Raw genomic sequence first — 12,599 nt, 5'->3', positions numbered from 1 at the left:
ATCAATCTGGCTAGGTATTTATCAATTTTGTTAATTCTTTCAAAGAACCAGCTCATGGTTTGTTTGCTATTGATCTGTTCTACTGCTTTTTTTTTGTTTGTTGTTTTTTTCCCCGATATCATTGATTTCTGCTCTAATCTTTTTTCTGGTTTGGGGCTTTATTTGCTGTTCTTTTCCCTGCTCCTTTGGGTGTAAGGTTATGTTCTGTATTATGTTCCCTATATACTTCCTATTACTGCCTTGACTGCATCCCAGAGGTTTTTGGATGGACTATTTTCATTTTCATTGGCTTCCGTTTACTTTTTAATTTCCTCTCTAATTTCTTGGTTAACACATTAATTCTTTAGTAGGATAATCTTTAATCTCCAAGTATCCATGGTCTTACCAAATTTTTTCTTGTGGTTGATTTTTTTTTTTTTTTTAACTTTTTTTTTTTTTTTTTTTTTGAGACAGAGACAGAGCATGAATGGGGGAGGGGCAGAGAGAGAGGGAGACACAGAATCGAAAGCAGGCTCCAGGCTCTGAGCCATCAGCCCAGAGCCCGACGGGGGCTTGAACTCACGGACCGCGAGATCATGACCTGAGCCGAAGTCGGACGCTTAACCGACCGAGCCACCCAGGCACCCCATTGTGGTTGATTTTTAATTTTATAGCATTGTGGTCTGAAAATATCATGCATAGTTTTATGATATCATTTAGTTATCTAGTTGTTTTCCATTCTTCCTCCATGAGCACCTTTATGATGTTTTTTTTTCCTTTTTTTTTTTTTTTAAGATTTTATACTTAAGTGATCTCTACACCCATGTGAGGCAAGAACTCACAACCCCAAGATCAAGAGTCACACGCTCCACCAACTGAGCCAGCCAGGTGCCCCATTTATGATCATTTTTTGAAATCTTTGTTGGGCAATTATTAGTTCTTTATTAATTTAGGGCCAGTTTTGTAGGTTTATTTTGTTCTGATTTAAATGCATTTTTCCATTTCTTGGTATATTTTGTGATCTTTTCATGAGATTTAGGAATTTAAAAAAAAACCCTCTTGGCACAGGCTTATGGACTTGCTTTGTAGAAAAGAACACAAAGAATGGTATTTCTGGTGCCTCTCACACATGATCTGGGCATTTGTAATGTCTGAGTTTTTGTTATTTCCCAGTTTAAGAAGTTGTAGTTACGATTATTCCTTTCTTTGTCTTCAGCTCTGTAGTTTCTGTTGTTTGAACAAATGCTGACCTTTTATCTGAGTCGCCACCACACTGTGTCCAGAGGATGCTCTCATTCCCTCTATTTTCCATGTAATCCATGACAGAAAGAAGTCCCTCACAGCTGCAAAGAAGTTGTGAACATACAGGTCACTCATTTGTTTCCATCAGGAGAGTTAAGGGAAATGGATCGCAGTGCTGTGGAGGGCAGGGAACTGTGGCTGTGGAGAAGGGTGCGAGAAAGGAGAGCACACAGGGGAATTCAGGAGAATGCTTCCCCAAAGCCAATGGCTTGGCAAATGAGAGGGGCTATACTTCATAAGATCTTAAAACTATTATGGCTTAAAGCCTAGAGTTGTAACAGTCAGGTGGAGACAAATAGCCACTGCATTGCGCCTGGAGAGAAGGCAGGTACACTACCTGGGGGCAGACAGCTTGGAAACAATGATCTGAAGAACACTAGGAGCACACAGGGGTGAGATTATTCACTATTCTAGGAGCATTACCCTCAGAGGCAACATTCACTGAGATGCCTGCTTGAGAGCAAAGGAGATGGGTGACACCATTTCCCTCCCCACTCCTCAGAATAAACATAGAGTCACTTGAGTGAAGCAGCTTAGTGGGGACACTGGTTGTCTAAGTTGGTTACACCAACCTCCCCCCACCCCCACCCCCATGCTGTGGTGGGAGTACCATCCTGATTCAAGCTTGCCTCAGGCTCAAAAAGGTCAGCTCCTCTCTAGGAGACATACACAAGCTGCTGCCCACACCACATTTCCTGACCAGATAGTTCTGCAGGGCCTCAGTTCTGGTGGAGTTGGTATCAGGTCTGATTTCACAAAGAGACCAGACCACACCTAGTGAACAGTCGCCACGTTCAGGCGAGGGACCAAACACTGTTCACAGCAGGCAAGGAGAGCATCTGCGGATCACTGGCCTAGAGGATATAACAGAAGATAGAACTGCCTTTTCTAACTTCCAGAGGAAGGCAGAGATTTAGACAAAGTGCCAAGATGGAAGAATGTTTCCCAAATGAAAGAACAAGATGTGGCTTCAGCCAGAGATCTAAACAAAACATTTATCAGTAGCAAACCAAATGGAGAATATAAGACATTAATCATAAGGACATTCACTGGGTTGAGAAAAGAATCACATGAACCTTACTTTATTTTTGAGAGAGAGAGAGAGAGAGAGACAGAGCATGAGCAGGGGAGGGGCAGAGAGAGAGAGAGAGAGACAGAATCCAAAGCAGGCTCAGACTGTGAGCTGTCAGCACAGAGCCCGACGCGGGGCTCGAACTCACGGACCGTGAGATCATGACCTGAGCTGAAGTCGGAGGCTTAACCGACTGAGCCACCCAGGCACCCCTATTTTATTTATTTCTGATTTTTCCTTGTTATTTTCTTCCTCTACTAAATTTCACCTATATTTGTTCTTTTTTTCTAGTTCCTTGTGTAAGGTTAAGAAAATAAAGTTGAGGGACACCTGGATGACTCAGTTGGTTAAGTGTCCTACTGTTGATTTTTGGCTCAGGTCATCATCTCAGAGTTCATGAGTTCAAGTCACATGTCAGGTTCCACTCTGAAAGTGCATAGCCTGCTTTGGGTTCTGTCTCTCAAGAATAAATAAACATTTATTTATTTATTGAAATAAATAATTTATTTATTGAAGTTGAAACAAACAATTTAAACATTTATAGCATACAAAATTTGAAATTGGAGTGTTCAGTAGATAAAATTATTAGAAATAAACAATGCAAGTGATGACCAAAAGAATAACACAACTAAAATATAAAAATAAGGATTCTCTAGGATTTCTATAGATTATCATCTGTGAACAGAGATAATTTTATTTTTTCTCATCCAATTTAGAGTTCTTTAATTTTTCTTTTCTTTCCTAATTGTTCTGACTAAAACATACAGTACTATTTTGAATGGAAGTGGTGAAGTCACTTCATTACCTTGTTTCTGATCATACAGGAGAAGCTTCCAGTCTTATACTACTGAATAATATGTGAGATAGCAGCTTTTCATACATACATGGCCTTTAGTAGGTTGCAGCTGTTGCATTGTATTCCTGCTTTACTGAGTGTTTTTAATCATGAAATGGTGTTCAATATGCTCACTTCCTGTTCTGTAACTAATATGATCATAGCATTTTTGATCTTCATTCTGTTAATTTGAAGTCTTAAACTGATAGTTTTCCATATGTTGAAACACCCTTGAATTCCAGGAAGAATTCACAGTTGACTATGCTATAAAATGGTAACATGAACTTTTGATCCAGTTTGCTTTATTTTTTGGTGGGCTTTGCATGACTATTCCCCACAGGTAGTAGTTTGTAGTCTTCTTCACTTGTAGCATCTTCCTTTAGCGTTGATAACCTCTTAATGCTCGTGTTACAGAGAGTTTTTCCATAATCTCCCTTGTCTTTACTCCTTGGAAATGTTTGAGGAGAATGAAGTACTTTCTCATTAAATGTTTGTATGAATTATTTAGAGAATTCATCTGGTACAGGACTTGTCTTTATTTAGAGTTTTTGTTTTGTTTTAATAACTTTTTCAATTTACTTATTAGTTGTAGATCAGTTGAGATTTTTAAAATCTCGTATAATTATCCATTGTCACCTCTTAAAATTATTTTTATTTCCATGCTATTAGTTATACTGTGTCTGCCTTCACTTCTTCACTTCTGATTGTAGTTGGTGTTCTCTCTTTCATTCATTCTTGATTTAGTTAAAAGTCTGTCAATTTTGTTGATTTGTTCTCAAAAACAAATATTCCTACTATTGATATTCTCCTATGTTTGTTATATTCTAGTTTGTTCATTTGTGTTTTGTATTTAAATGTCTTCCTTCTAATAATTTTGGCCTCATATGAGGCATAGGAAAGTGATTTGTGCTACACCGTGACAATACTACAGAATTATCTATCAGGCCATGTGCTCAGTACATTGTGTGCAAATTTATGTGTCCACAGAGGAATGAAGTCCTTATGATTACTTCTCAGCCATCTTGCTGACCTTCTCTGACTGATATTAAGGTTGTATAATAGAAGTCATCAGCCCATTCATCTGCAAGTAGGAAGTGGAAAGATTTTACTTTTCTGTTATTTGATATCTTTCAGCTGTATCTTCACATGGCACCCTGAGCTTCCTGCCAAAGTCTTGCATAGAAGCTTCTTTTCAAAACAAGTCAATGGGGAGATACAAACACAGCACCCTTGAGAATTTACACTTAATGATAGACTGGGACAATGATGGTGAAAGTGAAGGGCATCAAGGATATCATGAAGGACATATCCAAACTGAGACAAGTGCCCATAATAAGAATCTCAGTGCCCAAAATGGTGAAGAATATAAAGCATTTTGGAAAAACCTTTTTAAGTCCAGCACTTCAGCAGCGCCATGTGTTTCTGTAAGCAAAAGCTCAAATCAAGTATTGAAACATACATATTTATGGAATGAAAATTTGGAAGATGTGGAAACTTACCTAGTGAATGCTGAAAATTATTTGAACTATTTTGAAAATAGAATTATATTGACCTTTCAGTCCAATATTTCTGAAAGTCAGAGATTTCAAGATGAAGAAAAAAGTGCTAAGTGGCATAAATTTGGGAGGTCCTTTGCCGAGCAGTTGACCCCACAAACTTACCAGAGCACTTATAATGAAGACACAATTGTTCAATGCAGTCAATATGAGAAAAAATTTAACCACACCTCAAATGTTAACAAACATCTGAGGAGTCATTTTCCAGAGAAGCATTTTGAATATAATAAATGTGGGGAAGATTTTTATCAAAGCTCAAAACTTATTATACATAATAAGAATAAGTATATGAGAGAGAATCCTCATAAATATAATGAATATGAGAAAGCTCTTAACCAGTTCTCCAATGTTGGTGATCATCAGAGGACTCATGTGGGGAAAAACACATACAGATGTCATAAACCTGGGAACATGTTTAGTCAGTCATCAAGACTAACTATACATAAGACAATTGAAACTGGAGAGAATAGGTACATTTGTAAGGAATGTGGCAAAACCTTTGACTCACACTCAAAACCAACTCAACATCAGCAAATACTTACTGGGGAGAAACCTTACAAATGTGAAGAATGTGGTAAAGCCTTTAAGGACGGCTCATCACTAAATGGACATAGGCGAATCCATACTGGAGAAAAACATTACAAATGTAAAGAATGTGGCAAGGCCTTTACCCATCGCTCAAGCCTTACTCAACATCACAGAATTCATACTGGAGAGAAACCATATAGATGTAAAGAATGTGGTAAGGCCTTTAACCAGTACTCAAAAGTTATTCAACATCACAGAATTCATACTGGAGAAAAACCTTACAAATGTAAAAAATGTGGCAAGGCCTTTAACCTGCATTCAAACCTTACTCAACATCACAGAATTCATACTGGAGAGAAACCTTATCAATGTAAAGAATGTGGCAAGGCCTTTAACCAGCACTCACACCTTACTCAACATCACAGAATTCATACTGGAGAGAAACCTTACAAATGTATAGAATGTGGCAAGGCTTTTAAGAGGCACTCAAATCTTATTCAACATCACAGAATCCATACTGGAGAGAAACCTTACAAATGTAAAGAATGTGGCAAAGTCTTTAATGGTTATTCACAACTTACTATACATCACAGAATCCATACTGGAGAGAAACCTTATGACTGTAAAAAATGTGGCAAGGCCTTTAAACACCAATCAAACCTTACTCAACATCACAGAATCCATACTGGAGAGAAACCCTACGACTGTAAAGAATGTGGCAAGGCTTTTAACCAGCACTCAAATCTTATTCGACATCAAAGAATTCACATTATATAGAGACCTTTAAAATGAAAGAACCTGGCAAGGCCTTTACCCAGGACTCAAGCCTTACTCAACTATCGCAGAATTCAAAGTGGGAAAATCTTTACCAATGTAAAAAAATGTGGGAAGGCCTTTAATCACTGTTCCACCTTTAGTCATTATCAGAATTCATACTGGAGCAAACCTTACAGATTTTAAAACTGTGAGAATTTGTAAGGATGTTCAACACTTACTCCACATCAGAGAATTAATATTAGAGATTAATGATACACATGTAAAGACTGTTATAAGATGCTTAAGCTGTGTAAACCCTGATTCCTGACCACAGAATGTGTCCTAGAGATGATTTTACAATATAAAATATTTGGCACGCCCTTTAATCCATGTTTAAGTCTCAATTGACACCAGAGAATTCATACTAGAGGGGAACTCTATAAATAGGAAAAATGTGGTAACATTTTTCGGACTGCTTCAGCCTTACTTAGCATCACAGAGTTCATTCCGAGGAGAAGCATCACAAAATGCAAAGAATGTGGCAAACCTCTAGCTGAAACTCACAATGTACTTAACATCACAGTTATGATACAAGAAAAAACTGTAAAATGTAAAGACAGTAGCCTAGCCTTTAATTGCCATTTGATCGTTATTCATGAGTACCCCAAAATGAACACTTGGTTCAATCCCTACAAATGTAGTGAATTAGCAAAGACCTTCATTTTAAATATAAACTTTAGAAAACATCAAAAAAAAAAAAAGTAACTTGGAAGATATAAATATTTAGAAATGTATGTAATTGAATATCAAATGTCACAAATTCACAGAAAGCAGCACATCAGTCACTCTATTCAGACATTACATCAAAAGATTTATAAGGAATAATGCAAAGTTCAACACTTAGAAAATGTATATGCTATTTTGTTTGAAAAGATAGAAGAGATAGATTTTTGCATAGGTATAATTTCAATATGTTTTTGTTTTACATTGACCTTCTTTAAGATTTGTGACTAGCAAATATTAGTGTATTTCTAGTTTCATATCACTCTAGAAAATTCATTTTTTCTTAGGGAGGTGTAAAAGTATGTGGCTGATTGTTGCTGCATCAAAGATATGAGATGCCCTTCCTTAGGTGGGACTCACGCATATCTAATTTCCCATGGAAGATGAAGGACAATATGATGTGCAATATGTGTAGAAAATCTAAATGGAGATGCTATTTGTGGTTATAACATTGAAGGAATTTCGTGAAAGAGGTGTTCAAAGCATCATCCTTCTCCATTTATTAAAACTAACCATGGTTCTCAGTGTTAGAAATAAAATATTTTACTAATTGGTCTCTAAGGAAAAAGAGGTGGCAGTCTAGTAAAGTACTGATGAAATTTCATAATAACAATAGAAATAGAGAATATGAATCAATGTGGTTGGAATGAAATCTTCACAGATATCACAAAGAGGATAGCTAACTCTCCTAAAGTGGCATAGGATTGTACATTCACATTTTTTAAGAATAACTTCAGGTTTGGAAGAGGTTTAGTACACAAAATTAAGCTGTTAACAACTGAAAGTAGACTATTATGTTTTCTTTAAGCCTCATGGTAACCATAAAATGAAAACCTGTAGTAGATACACAAAAGATAAAAGGATGGAAGTACACCGCGATAGAAATCATCAAATCACAAATGTAAAGAGCAAATGAATAAGAAAGGGCAGATAATTCTAAAACAGCCAAAAAAACAATGAAAATAATGTTTCCAGAATTCGATGTGTGTGGGAAAATACTGTTGAATAAAAGTTGTAATTTACTGTAACAAGTAGCCAATAGTTTATCAAAACCAACTTGTACAGGCTAATAAATCTTTTCTACAGTACTCTGTTTTCTAACCTCTTTCTATTATACACTTGTGTTTTTTTCACTCATGTTATCTAATTTACATTTTATCTGGTATTCTAATCTCCATAAGTCACTTGTCCTTTCAGGCATGTTGCCATAATACCCCCAAAGTCCTAAGATTTATTATTTTAATTTTGGGGCAGATTTTCCTTGTGTAAAATTGCATTCTAAAAATAAGATACCTACTGAAGGTTTATCCAATCTATGTCCTTCCTTTGCTTCCACATTATCTCTAGACAAACCTTATCACTGTCTCCTACAGAAGGAACATGCCTAACCATTTGAATGGACAAATTTACTGGTCCAATGAATTCTTGAAAATTTGAATGTACATCAGTTCATCATTTAACACCACACAGTATCACCTTTTATTTTGATCACTTTTCTCACATGGTATGAATATCTTGCCCACTTGCATTGTGGGCATAAGAGTCAGGGTGACATCTTTACTTGCCCCTCTTGGCTCACTTTTCAACATGCGCATTATAAGACTTCATGGTTAGTAGTGGCTCCCCCGAGCGCATGCGCAGATAAGAGTTTTCTCCTCAAGTGCTGCACATGCTCACAGAGGACACCACACATCTCAGGGCCAAAGGCTTCAGTCATGTGCTCCTACCTTAACCTGCCCAGATTTTCAGAGTACCAGCCCTGAATCTTAGCTCAACCACCCACACACCTGAGTTCACAGTTCAGGCAAGTTGGAACCAGGCCTCTCTCAGACCAATGTTATCACACCCAGAGTTTTTTGAATTGTTTATTATTATTATTTTTTAATATGAAATTTATTGTCAAATTGGTTTCCATACAACATCCAGTGCTCATCCCAAAAGGTGCCCTCCTCAATACCCATCACCCACCCTCCCCTTCCTCCTACCCCCACCAACCCTCAGTTTGTTCTCAGTTTTTAAGAGTTTCTTATGCTTTGGCTTCCTCCCTCTCTAACCTCTTTTTTTTTTTTTCTCTTCCCCTCCCCCATGGACTTCTGTTAAGTTTCTCAGCATCCACATAAGAGTGAAAACATATGGTATCTGTCTTTCTCTGTATGACTTATTTCACTTAGCATAACACTCTCCAGTTCCATCCACGTTGCTACAAAAGGGCATATTTCATTCTTTCTCATTGCCACGTAGTATTCCATTGAGTATATAAACCACAATTTATCCATTCATCAGTTGCTGGACATTTAGGCTCTTTCCATAATTTGGCTATTGTTGAGAGTGCTGCTATAAACATTGGGGTACAAGTGCCCCTATGCATCAGCACTCCTGTATCCCTTGGGTAAATTCCTAGCAGTGCTATTGCTAGGTCATAGGGTAGGTCTATTTTTAATTTTTTGAGGAAACTACACACTGTTTTCCAGAGCGGCTGCACCAGTTTGCATTCCCACCAAGAGTGCAAGAGGGTTCCCGTTTCTCCACATCCTCTCCAGCATTTATATTCTCCTGATTTGTTCATTTTAGTCACTCTGACTGTGTGAGGTGATATCTGAGTGTGGTTTTGATTTGTATTTCCCTGATGAGGAGCGACGTTGAGCATCTTTTCATTCATACCTAGAGTTTTTAATGCTCTCTCCCATTTCTACCTTTCCTAGTACCAAAACTTCAGACATGCACATAAGCAGAATGCAAGTGAACCCACTGCCCTACACCCCAACTAGGGACCTGAGTCTGACACCGTCCACAATGCAGGGGACCCTGAGCAGACAGGGAACAGGAACTAGTCATTCAGGATCACCCTGTGTAATATAAACACATAAGACACCCATCAATTCCACCTCCAGCAGACCTTCTGATGCTCCTGCCCCCAGCCCCAGTTCCTGTTTCATACTTCGGGGCTAACATTCTGGGCACAGAGCTCAGCTATCCCAGAATTTGCATCAGGAATAGTCCCTTTGCCTAAATGGGGCCTGCAGAGCCTAACAGAGAATTATCCCTTCAGATTTTGTCGAAAATGACCTCTTAGACCACGAAATTGCCCTCCACAGCTCCACTGCCAGTCCCTGATCCTCCCTTCTCAGACAGCTCAGAGAACAGAGTTCCTAGCAGCTTCACCTCCTGGGTGACCCAAGTTGGCATTCATACTTCACTGACACTCAGACTCAGACTCAGATAAAGGAGAGCAAAGGACTTATAATTTGGGAAGTCACTTTCACCTTTCTGGTTCAAACAGTGCCTCCAAGGTAACACATAGCATCCCACCTTCCATTCCTGGGATGTCCATTGACTTTCCACCCATTAAAATTAACCAAATACATAAGTGCAGATGATTGACTCGTTAAATTTCCCTCAGAGCTTCTAATCCACCTTCTTTCTGTCTCCCATTCTGCTCTCTATATTTGTGCCTCCACACCCAACATCATTTTTTAAATTACTGATAATGAAAAACAAGAGAAGGAATGTTTGCTCCCAGGAAGGCTCACCCAATATTTAAATCCTCCTAGAAAAAAATGAACATATGGTATCTAATTCCCAGGGTTTTAGAAAGATTAAATTGCATAATGTGACAATCCCAGCCCAGCATCCTGGACACAGTGAATTCTCATACACTTGGAGCCTATAGTAGATACCCAATAAACATTCCTTTCATAAATGTGTACATATTATTTAGTCCATACAGCCTTGCTCAGACACCACAGCCTTATCTAGTCCCTTCTCAGCTTGCGGGAGATGAGCAGAGAATGTCATCTTTCCAGAAGCTGTTAGTAATTTCCACTGGCAGCAGCAGTATTTGTGTTGAGATAGGATGATGGTTGGGCATAAGACAGTCAAGTGTGCTCTTCTGTTTTCTCTTGCTTTGTGCTACTGGAGATGAAGTCTGGGGAGAGCAATCTTACTGGTTGTTAAAAATACAAATTAATGAGCTTCATCCAGACCTAGGGAGTCATGATATCTGAGAGGAGGGCCCTAGAATCCGTTCTTAGTAGGAAACTACAGTGATTTCTGTGTACATGAAAGCTTTCTGTGATTTACATGAAAGCTTTCTAATCCACCTTCTTTCTGTCTCCCATTCTGCTCTCTATATTTGTGCCTCCACACACTACAGTGATTTCTGTGTACATGAAAGCTTTGCAAGCAATGTTTAGAAAAGCTGTTTTTAGCCTTGGCTTCATATTGGGATCCCCTGTATAGTTTTTAGAACTACCATCTCCAGTGTCTGAACCCCAGAGATTCTGTCACTTGTTGATAGAGTCTTGCATCAAGTAGGTCTTAATGAAATGGCTCAACTTATTCCACTGTGAGGCCAATGTAAACACAGAGGGTCCCAGGTTCACTTCTGAAGATGAAGTACAAGGTCTGGTCAATGGGGAAGCCTCCATGGAGAGGCCTTCTCTGTGTTACATTTGATAGGGGAGGGTCAGTCTACCCCACATCCCTGATATGGTACTAGAACTTGTGTGTGTCTCCCGAAGATAAGTGCACCCCAAAATGGGAGAGGACTAAATCACATTGGTACCCCCACTTAGAAACTCCCTATATGTAACGTTTTTCACATGTCCCCATAGCAAACAGATCACACACCCTCACTGGCCACGGGGTGGCTTTTGAATTTTACTGTGGATGCCAGGGAAGCCACTGGAACAGAACATAAGTCCTTAGAGGATGTAGGAGCATGGGAAGAGTGAGACAGGGAGATGTCCTTCTGTGACCACCAGAGAAATAAACCTAGGCTTCCAATATCAGTCCATTCAAGCAGAGCTTCCCAAAGTACATTTTAAGGTTGGGTTTTCTCCTTTGACTTTTGGCCCTCACCTGTGCCACCTGCTTCATTCATTCCCACCTACCTGGGTGTGTGGTACTGTCTTCTTTCTTTTCATGTGCCAGGGCTCTTAACTTCCCCAAAGAAGGTGACTAGATCAAGTCTAGAGACAGCAAGACCTGTTTATAAGCAAAAGAAAGAGACTCTTGCTGGAGAATCTTCTATTTCAAATCCAGCACTATGGTAAGTAGAGAAGAGATGACATTACAGAAGGATATAGAAAATTATTTCTCCAAATGCTGTTTGGAGTCCCCTTTATGTAACCTCTTCCTCTCATTCTCTCCACAATCCTGAATTCAACAATTTATGCATTTGCTGTAGTCTAAAAATTCCTGTGTGGTGGGGATCACGACTCTTCATCTGTTTTTCTAATGGCCAGAATCCATGAAACAATCAGTTTCTATCTATTTGCATCTCTATACTTGCTTAGTGTCCTTTAACATAGCAAAAGGAATTGGAATGAGTCCCACATGGGTACCACAAAGGAGATTCCTCCTATGGAGAAAGAAGACCCTGGATGACTCCTTTTTCTCTGAGATGAAAGCAGATTCATATTCTGTTGTCAGTCTAACTGCAGTCTATGTAGGACATTCCCAAATATTCCAAAGAGTCCCTGGTTCTGAAGATAGTGTCCCTAGTGAGACTAACCTGATGACCCCTTAGGGATCCAGGTCCAGAACCTTAGGCTGAGCCTGGGCCATCAGGTAGAACAGAAACCTGTCCTGATGGAGCAGTATCCCTGATGCAGGTGTGATGTTTCCTGTCCCTGAAAAGGACTCTCTGGAGTAAGAAGCTTCTACTTCAGTTAACACAGGTTACAGATAGCTGTAGTTGTGGTCATAATTCTAGATATTTTGTGGTCTTAACCTTGCAGTGTTAAAGATCTCTCCTTCTCAGGTTGCATTAAGGTCAGACCTTGTG

General features: G+C 38.9%; 1 protein-coding gene and 1 long non-coding RNA gene across 5 annotated transcripts in view; one reads left to right on the top strand and one right to left on the bottom strand.

The window, feature by feature from the left end:
* Positions 1-6,797, top strand: part of LOC122209204 (zinc finger protein 260-like) — a 22,965-nt gene extending 16,168 nt beyond the window's left edge. For all 4 annotated transcript variants that reach the window (XM_042920985.1, XM_042920982.1, XM_042920983.1 and 1 more), the window contains one exon: positions 4,323-6,797. In XM_042920985.1, the coding sequence (XP_042776919.1) occupies positions 4,323-6,049 (1,727 nt within the window). In that variant the 3' untranslated portion in view covers positions 6,050-6,797. The remainder of the gene's footprint in view (positions 1-4,322) is intronic.
* Positions 1-12,599, bottom strand: part of LOC122209208 — an 18,970-nt gene extending 6,371 nt beyond the window's left edge. Inside the window, exons 1-2 of the long non-coding RNA XR_006197496.1 lie at positions 12,327-12,599; positions 11,704-11,797 (exon numbers count right to left, since the gene is read on the bottom strand). This is a non-coding gene — a long non-coding RNA (uncharacterized LOC122209208). The remainder of the gene's footprint in view (positions 1-11,703; positions 11,798-12,326) is intronic.

The sequence above is a fragment of the Panthera leo genome, chromosome E2 (genome assembly GCF_018350215.1).
Source record: "Panthera leo isolate Ple1 chromosome E2, P.leo_Ple1_pat1.1, whole genome shotgun sequence".
Lineage (NCBI taxonomy): Eukaryota > Metazoa > Chordata > Mammalia > Carnivora > Felidae > Panthera > Panthera leo.
Note: the sequence above shows the minus strand (reverse complement) of the source record. Positions and strands in the feature narration are given on the sequence as shown.